Raw genomic sequence first — 9856 nt, 5'->3', positions numbered from 1 at the left:
CTAAAGTGCAGCTAGTACACCGAAAAAAATATATCTGCCAATTCGAAACTAACTATAAAGAAGTACATTACTTTAAGAACCAAAACAAACATTAAAAATATTATTATTTACTAAAAACCAATAGCTAATAGAGGATGTATAACAAATATTGCTATTACACATTTAAAACAATATATTTAAGTGTACGAAAAACCAGAGATACATTTATAGACAAAAGGAGAAAGGCGATTTCGGGGGGAGGGCCATCGAATAAACGCATAAATCAACAACAAAAACAGAAAAAATGATTTATTTTTCTTGGCTGCTTCTTCAGCTGCTGCGTCTTCCTACACTCCACCAAAAATACCCCCAACTCCACAATATGCTCGTATATATATATATTTTTTGCGACGGGGTTGGACCCGTTGTATGATTGCTTCTAATAAGTAAAGTGGGATAATGCCGGGCATTGCTGAAGGCGGCGTCGAAGGGGAAGCACCATAATCAGTAAGGAAAAATCGGGGAAAATAAATAAAATGATGAAGGGGGAGGAGGGAGGGGGCTGGTTGGCAAGGTGTGCATGCCCACCAATAATAAAGTAATCAAAGTGATATGGTGTTGATGCCAGGGGGAAGGGCAGAAAGGAGGAAAATGCTCGCCAGTTCATATGGGGCTGCTGCTGTGTGTGTGTGTGTGTGTGTGTGTGAGGACGAGGACAGGATAAAAGGAAGCCCCAAACAATGTGTGTTGTTATTGTTGCCAGGATTATGCCATTAAGACATGAGGCAATCGAATTATGGTCCTGGCCTGCAAATGAAATTGAATAAGCAACTGGGAAAATCCAGCTGAACAATGGCACAGAGGAGCCGGCATTTAAGAGGAGGCCAATCTGGCTGGGAGATCTGGCCAAAATAACTATTGGCAGCGGGGCTATTGTGAGTGGTAAATTGTTTAAAATGCACTCACTTACTTCATATATGTTTATGTTACTTTTTAAATGATGGCAATGGCACAGCAAAGTAAATTAATAAATTACAAACAATACAAACGTATTGAACACTTTTGGAATGCAGATTTCATTAGCAATTTGTGTGCCAGGTCCTTTTGCCGCAGAAACTTTGCACTACATGTGTTTGGTGTCTCGGCGCCAGAAAGCCCATAAATAGTTGCTTAATTACCTTCTCCAGTGCCAAGTGCACTCCACTTCCCAACCGTACTCTAAACATTTTTCCCCTTTTCGCAAAAAACTTCTTGCACAAAGAAAACCCCCAAACACACAGAAGAAGTTGAGGCAAAAGCCGAAGACAAAGTATAAAACATATGCCAAAACACCGATTGCAATTAATCTTGTGCATGTTTCAGCGCTCTTCGCCCTTTTCCCAATTTTCCAGCGAGCGGTAGGTAAACTGTATTGGTAAACAACAAAACGGGTAAACTTGCGCTGTATTTGGCTTACGTAGTTAGTGGTACTGGGCGAATACTCCGCCCGGTTTTTCCCGTCAGGGTTGCCACCTGCAAAAAGGAAGCAACCAATTTAGTGTGGTCGTGTTTGGGTGCTGTGATCTATTGTTGGCAAAGCAAACTTTGCAGCATACTTCAAGGCGCCACCCACACACATAAGCTCTTATTCCCCAGATTTGTCTGTGTATTTATGCTATGTGTGTGTATGTGTGCTATAGACATTTGTGAGGTATCCCTTAAATACCAATTTATGGCACAAGCAGATAAAGTCCCAAATCTGCACTTAATCTTTTGCATTGTTTAATTTCGACTCATTGAGTTGGAGCGCCAAAAATGCCCCACACACTTGGATCTCTCCATTTCCCCCCACCAACACTGTGTATGGCTGATTGTGTTTGTGGGGGCGTTTGTGGGGGGCGTGGCCATATGAATGGGCATTGTTCCGGGCCGAGAAGCGGCGTACTTAAGTTGCCTGGGAAATAAATCGCTGTTGACGTCTACAATGTGCTGAATACAGCACAGCGAATAAAAATGTTTGTTTTAGTTCTAAAACATGGAATATATATCCACTATGCCAAAATTTGATTAAAAAGTTAGTATGATGAAGAAAAATCATTACTAGTTATAATTTAAATATATTTTATATTTGTGCGTAAGTTTTTCCGCTGTGTTTGGAAAATCAAAGGGGAATGAAGTGCGGAGAAAGTTCCAACGTTTGCTTGTGTGCAATATTCGATGGTTCATTGCAAGCAGGGCAACAACAAAAACACGTCCTTGCTCAACAGGCGCAACAGTCGTCCTTACATCCTTACATCCTTCTTCCTTCCTGCCCCTGCCCCTGCCATTCAGCCGGCCTTAACCCCTGTTTGCCCGCTTCTCGGGCTCGATTTTGCGGTTTCCATGGGCGGCGTTTTGCCGAGGGATACGGAGAGGGGGGGGCGTCCTGAATCCGGGTCTTGGTCCAACGCAAGTTGTTCGCTAGTTAAAACTTACAACTTGCGCGTTATTTCCTGCCACACACACACACTAACACACACGCACACACACACTAACACGGAGTTTCCCTTTGAGAAAGGGGTTCACTTCACCTTCACCTCCTTCCGACCGCAACGCCCTCCGTACTTAAGGTGTTAACGCAAAAGCTTGACTCATAAAATATTGAAAAAGCCGCAAAAACTTTGCACCAAAAAAGCTAGCGAAAATACACATAGGTAATACAGAGTAAAATTCCGGAGGGGGCTGAGGGGAAATAGGGGGCCAATTGTGGCGGATTGTCGGAACCCCAAATTGAACGGCTAAGTGGCGGAGTCAGTGAAACTTTCCTCCTTTTTGTGCAGCTCCTTGGTGCCTTGTTTGCTAAGCAATTATGTGATATTTATACTTTTACATTTTCTATATGTAATTTATATATATTAAATGTATATTCATTTATATTAAATATATATAATTTTTATATATTAAATGTATATTCATTTATATTAAATATATATAATTTTTATATATTAAATGTATATTCATTTATATTAAATATATGTATATTTATTTAATGTATTCTCCCCTGTGATGTTAAGATACAATATTATGATGTACGGATTCTTCACGTAATAAATATTATTAAAAGATATATATAATATATATATATATATAATATATGTATATTAAATGTATATATATTAAATATCTTTTTATTAAATTCAAATGTATATATATTAAATGTATACATATATATTAAAAATATAATTATTAATTGTATATATATTAAATATATATTTATTAAATGTATACTTCAGATGACATTTTTTCAGCTCATGTTAACTTGGCCTAAAATGTCAGAATAATTTCGTTTAGAAGAAGAAAAATGTGGAAATCGCACGCCGCTCCTCATTGATTGAAGTTCTACTCGATTTCGGGCTCTCAGACATTCGATCGGCCATGTCCTCGGATCACCTGATCCTGCTGCAGTTCAGCATGCACTGCTTCAAGATCATTTTCATCTACTGCATCTGTGTAAATGTCCTGGAGCATCTCGTCCAAAGGATCCAGGAGCACTGAGCGTGAAAATGTTGGGGGCCAGAAAACGGGCTCAATAAAAAAGCGGCACCTATTTCCAAATTGCATTTGTTTCTTTCACTTCTCGCTGGCAAAATGTATTGTGTTTATTGCCGCAAAAATGCCTTCTTTTTTCGTGGCCAGTCGAGTTGAAAATCGATGCGATTTACGTAAATTACATATAATTTTTAATAGGTTTTTCATCGGGCATAAATTATTGCCAGGCGGGCAAAAGCAGCCGCGGAGAAAACACGAAACGGAAATTTAAATTACCTGCAACGTAATTACACAAAAGAATATGCCAATAAAAATGACTTATGTATCAATTTCCTTAACGACACAATCCCAGACGAAATGGGGAGAATGATGACGATGATGTTGATGATGATAATAATAAAAGGCAACGTAGCACAAAGCGAACAATTTTCAATTTTATTTTTATTGCCTTATTGTGTATCAAATATTTACAATTATTTGCCCCAAGTCCCGAGTCCCCGGGAAAATGAGCCGAAAAAGGCGCACAGACAGATTTTTTGGTTTTCGGGGGGAAGCAGATAAATTCAAATCAAATTCTTGCCATTGCACTGTTGCCAAGGTGGAAATGATGAGCCTTCTTTGCAGGAAGGCAAAACTACAGACGTGCAAAAGTTTTCGATCAAAAACGCGCTCGTCGCCTCTCTCTTTCTATTCGCTTAGTGCCGTCCTGCTCTCGTTGGCGGCATTAAAATTTTATTTTAATGTCATCGAGACGTTGATTTACAGCCAGCAGTTTCTTGGTCTGCGCTTTTGTGTGTGCTCTTCGCGGCAGGCGAAGTATAATTTTAATAATATTTTATTGCTTCGAAAAGTGGTAATATCGCGGAAAATGCCAAAGTGCCAAGGGCCGGAAAATTGTTTCACCAGGCGCAGAGTTTCGCTGCAAACGAATGTGGTAAATATCCTGTAGAACGTGTTGGAAAAATATAAGAAAAATTACTAAACAATTGCTGATTAATAGTATATATAAATATATACATTTTACTACATACCAGTACTTTCAAACACACACTAGATTTATTTTATTTTCTTAAACTACGCATTTTCACGTTTATATCGCTTCAGGATACCTTTTCCCCCATTTTTCCCCATTTTCTCTTGCCAACAGTTTACTTCTGTTGCTATTTTCGCCGGCGGAGGAAACCTCGCCAATTGAACGGGTTTCCATCAATTGAAAACACATTTGCCGTGAGCTTTTCCGCATTTTCCCCGCTCCACTTCCGTCTGCGTCTGCCTGCGCTATCTGGTTCATTTAACAACAATTATAATGGTTTCCACTTTTGCCATTACTTTTAACGGTTGTCTACATTGGTTTTCCACCGCCTTCCATTTCTTGTACTATTTCTTTGCTTTTCTTTTATTTTCATTTTCATATCTTGCCTTTTGCCATGGAGGGGAAATCGAAGAGCTGGTAAAACTTAATGAAATGAAACCTTTGAAATAGGCAACCGGAAAAGGTATATGATGAGATTGGCTTGGCACTTTTCGGCTTTTCCGAATGTATTTTAAGTAATATTTATGTGACTTCATCTTTCACTTTATCCTTCGCGCTCTCTGCACCAATTAATTTTTATTTATGTCTGTATGCGTTAATATATATACAATTTTCATTCTTTTTTTTTTTTGGTTTTTGGTTCGCATTTTCCCTTATCAAACAAACAGTTGGCAAAATGATAAATGCCCTGCATACCCTAAAAACCCCCCCTCTCTTTGGTAATTTAATATTTTTCATTTTTTTCCAAAGTTGTGCGCGGTGGCGCGGGAGGGAGAGGGGGGGACTGCTAAAAAATGACAATTTTTAATTATCAAATGCGTTTAATGATAAAAATTGTCTAAGCGAACGAACGGACGGGGGTGTGGCAGCCACTTTCCCAGCTTTTAATTTATGATTTATTTGTGTGGCGTTCGGTGGGCGGCGGATGGCGGGGCGCCCATAATAATTAATATTGCACACAAGAAAATGCCAGAAAATAAAAAAAAATGGAAAAAAAGCGAAACGAACCTCAGAGAAAACAAGAAGGAAACAGAAGGCGGGCAAAGGCGTCGAAATGAATTCCCCCGAGGGGGTGGGCACATTTTTTCATAAATCTTGAAGGCGAAGACAGTAAGTGCAATGTCATTGAGGCAAAAAAAAATGTATATATATATATATATATAAAGGGGTAGTAGGGGGAATAAGAAAGAAAACCCAAGTGCCCCCCTTTGCGACCACATGTCGTCTTGAGCCAGCCGCAAACACAAAATTAAAAGTATTTCTCGAATTATTGTTAATGATGATTAAAAATATGTGTACCCGCGGAAATGAAATGGCAAGAAGGTGTGGATTGTAATGGGAGTACACCTGTCCCCAAAGCGAGCACATGCTGCCACATGCTGCTCCATCCTCCATCTTCACTGAATCCGAGTTCACTTCGCTTTTGACACCTCCGAAGGTGGAGAGGGAAGCGTTTCCTTGAAGGAAATAACATAATAAATATATATTTCAGGGATAGAAAATGTATATACATGTTTGAATAACAATAAAAATAATAGGAAGCTTAAGAAACAATATTAAAACTTACATCTACTTTTAATGTATTTTTCCTGACAAATTAAAATATATATTTCTTATAGCTAAAGTGAGAATTTTTGCCACATATAAATTCGCAAAGGGAAGTTGCAGTCGGTGGGTGGTAAAGGGTTGCATGCGGCGTGTGGCGGCACTCGATAACATAATTATCTGTCATAATCAGTAGGCGTTGAAATGTGCAATTTAAAGAGCAATTTAATGCGCGCCAGCAGCCAAAAACAACAACACCGTTGCAGATGCAGATACAGATACAGCCGTAGCAATACATATAGATACAGATACAGATACGAATACAGATACGAATACGGTTATGGATGGCGGATGCAACTACACATACAGATACAGCTGCAGATATAAACACAAATCACCAGGCAGTTGCAGTTGCACAAAAGCGCAAGGGCGTCGCTGCAACAGCAACCGGTTGCATGGGGGTGGCAAACAGGGGGGTTGCCCAGTGCAACGGCTGTGGGGTTTCGGTCAGCGGCGTAGTTGGGTAATTTCCTACGGGGGAGAAACTCTGCCCAGCAATTGAAAGGTCAAAATCATAGATATATTGCAGTTTTTAACAACTTTTTCAAAGCTCTCCTCTTATAAGTTGCCAGTTTTATAACCTAATGCACTTACCCCTTTTGGCATTTTGACACTACGCCACTGCTGGGGCTTTGCCAGCGTCTAAAGCATTTCGGTGATTGTGTCAGTTTGAGTTTTTGCAAATTTGCATCGGATTATTGCAATAAACATAATTATGCGCGCTGCATATGATTTTTCAATTAAACACATGCCAGCCCTGCGTGAAAAAGGCCCCCTTTTTGTGCGAGGGGTTATCATCGTGGACTCCTGGGTCTTTCTGCTGGGGCGTGGCAAATAAAGGGTTAAGCTGGCTTCTTCTTTTTGGTAGTGGGGGGGTACTAGATATTTGATACCAAGGGATACTGCCTGGGATGACATGACAAACCAATTGCTGTTCGTTGCGGGTGTTTGTAATGCATATTTGTTAATTAAGTGTCGCATGTGTGTGAAAAACCGACCACCTCCACACCTTTCCACCCAAAAAAAGAAAATACCCAGCATGTGGTGCCATTCTAGCGGTGCTTAAGTGGAATCAATGGACTGTAATGCGAAGATAATCATTTTTAAGCAAAAAAAAAAGAGAGAAAAAAAGTGGCGCACATATCATTATATTTATGCTGAAGAGCCTTTGCCTTGGAGTGGCAAGATAACAGAATGGGGCGTTGCCAATGAGACACATGCAACGCACACTCAACGGGATATGGCAGAAATTTCAATTAGATGAGGTGTTGAAGCTGAAACTCTGCGGTGCAATCGGATTTGTGTTTGCCATTTTAAGCGTATTGCACTTGATGAATGCCAACTCCCCCCCAACCCCATTCTCATTCCCAAGGAGATCGGAGTTTTGTTGTCTTTGAAAGTGAGGTCATTTATAGGGATAGTCAAGAGTAGGAGTAAACTTAAATATGCAGAAGAACGCTTGTCGTGTCATATGGATCCACCCGGAACATGTCAACTATCTAAAACACTAAATATAAAAAATACAAAAAAAAAACACAAGTTTAGAGGCGCCTAAGTGAGAGTGACAGTGGCCACGAGTCCTGCCACAGGAATATCACGATCCAGCAAGGATAACTGCAGGAGGTAGTCGCCTTTGGGTGCATTGTCCGGCAGGAAATTGGTCTCCATTTCGTAGTTATCGATGGTGTATTTGCCCTTCGGAAATGGACATGTGTCCTGGTCCGGTAGATTGGACGACTTTTTAATGCTCGGATACGAGTCCTCGTCCTCTTTGATGAACTGGCAGAACGGCTTCTTAACCGCCATCACCATCGAACCCCGCTGATTGGCATTGGAATCGTAGACATACACCATTAGAACAATCTGAAGAAATATGAGATATTAACGATTGTTTAGTAAGTATTGAATGGTATGTGGCATCTACCTGCTGCTCATCGGCCATATTGAGTTTGAACTCAAAGTCCCCGTTGACCACGAACTGATTGCGTGACACCTTCTTCATGCTCAGCGTGCCCCAGTCCACCCAGTTTTCCTGATTCTCAATGGTGTCGTCCATCGTGAAGGTGTTGAGCTCCACGCTGTAGGGCTTCTCCGCGCGACAACCAGCGACAACCAGAAGCAACGAGAGCACCAGAGTAAGTGCATCCATTCTGGAACGCTGCCCTTCTGCCATTCTGCTCTACTGTCACTACAATGTCGGCCGATCGAGTGAATCTCCAGATATATATAGATCTACAATGTACTTGTGCAATCGCAACTCGCACGCCACATCGATGTTTGCATCCTATTATGTGTGCCTATCTGGTTGTATCTGTTAGCCGTAATTTTTATGAGCTTCAATTGTGGTTGTCATCTCGTGCATCGCAAAAATGTAGCTACAAGGTTGAAGCTAGTTTATGAACATACCTCGTATTAGTTGTGTTACTTAAGTGACCTTACTGCAACTCGCCTAGTTAATACAATGTTTTAAATGCGAGTATTTAGATATAGATCACCATTCAACGGATCATCAATCAGTTGAGGTTGTATATTTGGTATTTGCCTGACTTCAAAACCCCTTTTCCGTTGAAATTCTGTAAATATTTCATGCCAACTAATCTCTTAACACTCTATTGAGACATGTAAACTTTTAATAGCATTTGCTTCACTCCGCCAAAGTCTGATGAAGTAAAACGATGGGGAAATGGAAAATGGGGGAAATATTAGAGGTCTGGAGACCTTGTTTTATGGCCTGCAGCAGTTTTCGTGTTTGAACATCAAAAGTAATAAATTCATCGAACCATTACAGGCCAGAAAATACAGCGGCTAAGGATTTTGTTGTTTTAGGTCGTTGCTCAATAACTTTTCGCCGGCTTTTCCCACCTTCCCCGCTTTCCTCGCTTTTCCATCGCGCTTGCCGTTAATTTTCCGCGAACTGCTCTGCGTTGTTTGCCGTTGTTTCTGCCTCGTTTTCCATCGCTTTTCCTCCTCTACTGTTGCTGCTGCTGCTGTTGCTGCTGCAAAGTTATTTAGGTAACTGTCTTGACTTGTTTCTTTTGGCCCTCTGCATTGATTGCCCCTGGTATCCCGAAGTTGGGGTGAAAGTTTCGCCGGGGTCACCATAAATATCCCAGTTCCTAGTTCCCAGTTCCCAGTTCCCGAAACAAGCCAGAAGTTAAGTGTCTCTGAAAGTTAGTTGCAAATATTTCAGGCTTATTTATTGGTTTCTAATCGAAATGCCAGTAAGTAGTTACTTGCACTCGATGAACAGCTAACTACCTCAATTCTGTTGGTGAATATTAAAACAAGGTAATAGACTCTTAACTTATTTGTATATTTCTATATTTAGTCTTGCCAAATATGTATTTAATTAAAGCTAAGCCGGCAATAATTACAGACTAAATATGCTTGACAATCTTAGTTAAATGAAAGTCACGTGACAAAAAACACGGGACATCGTTTCAATAAAGAAATACACACCAACAACGAAACAGAGAGGGAAATACTTAAGGAAAAGCGCCGGGTTCATAAAGAAAAGCAGCTGTGTGCCAGAGGGAGATGGACTCAAAGGGCAGAAAGAGACAGAACAGCAGGAGTGTGCTAAAAGAATTGCAGCGAAATTAAAATAAAATAAAATTTACGTTGAATTAAAAGCAGCGAAAGCAAAAACACTGCCAGCAGAACACTGAAGAATGTAAGGAGACTCTTGAAAGGATTACGAATTATTTATGCCCAGTGATTTTTTGCCATCAT

At 40.3% G+C, this 9856-nt stretch overlaps 2 protein-coding genes across 2 annotated transcripts; one reads left to right on the top strand and one right to left on the bottom strand.

The window, feature by feature from the left end:
- The first annotated feature begins 3265 nt into the window (after nt 1-3265).
- LOC122624747 lies at nt 3266-3837 on the top strand. Its single transcript, XM_043804434.1, has one exon. It carries the CDS (start codon nt 3373-3375, stop codon nt 3490-3492), a length of 120 nt encoding a protein of 39 aa, XP_043660369.1. The 5' UTR covers nt 3266-3372; the 3' UTR covers nt 3493-3837.
- Nucleotides 3838-7513: 3676 nt separating this feature from the next.
- Nucleotides 7514-8306, bottom strand: LOC122624678. Its single transcript, XM_043804350.1, has 2 exons — nt 8049-8306; nt 7514-7987 (listed from the first exon to the last, which is right to left on the bottom strand). Exons 1-2 carry the CDS (start codon nt 8295-8297, stop codon nt 7676-7678), a joined length of 561 nt encoding a protein of 186 aa, XP_043660285.1. The 5' UTR covers nt 8298-8306; the 3' UTR covers nt 7514-7675.
- Nucleotides 8307-9856: the final 1550 nt, after the last annotated feature.

This window comes from Drosophila teissieri, chromosome X, assembly GCF_016746235.2.
Source record: "Drosophila teissieri strain GT53w chromosome X, Prin_Dtei_1.1, whole genome shotgun sequence".
NCBI lineage: Eukaryota > Metazoa > Arthropoda > Insecta > Diptera > Drosophilidae > Drosophila > Drosophila teissieri.
Note: the sequence above shows the minus strand (reverse complement) of the source record. Positions and strands in the feature narration are given on the sequence as shown.

Coding starts and splice junctions, on each gene's coding strand:
- LOC122624747 (XM_043804434.1), top strand. CDS start 3,373: ATGTCCTCGGATCACCTGATCCTGCTGCAGTTCAGCATGCACTGCTTC.
- LOC122624678 (XM_043804350.1), bottom strand. CDS start 8,297: ATGGCAGAAGGGCAGCGTTCCAGAATGGATGCACTTACTCTGGTGCTC. Junction 7,988..8,048: donor ATATGGCCGATGAGCAGCAG/GTAGATGCCACA, acceptor ATATTTCTTCAG/ATTGTTCTAATGGTGTATGT.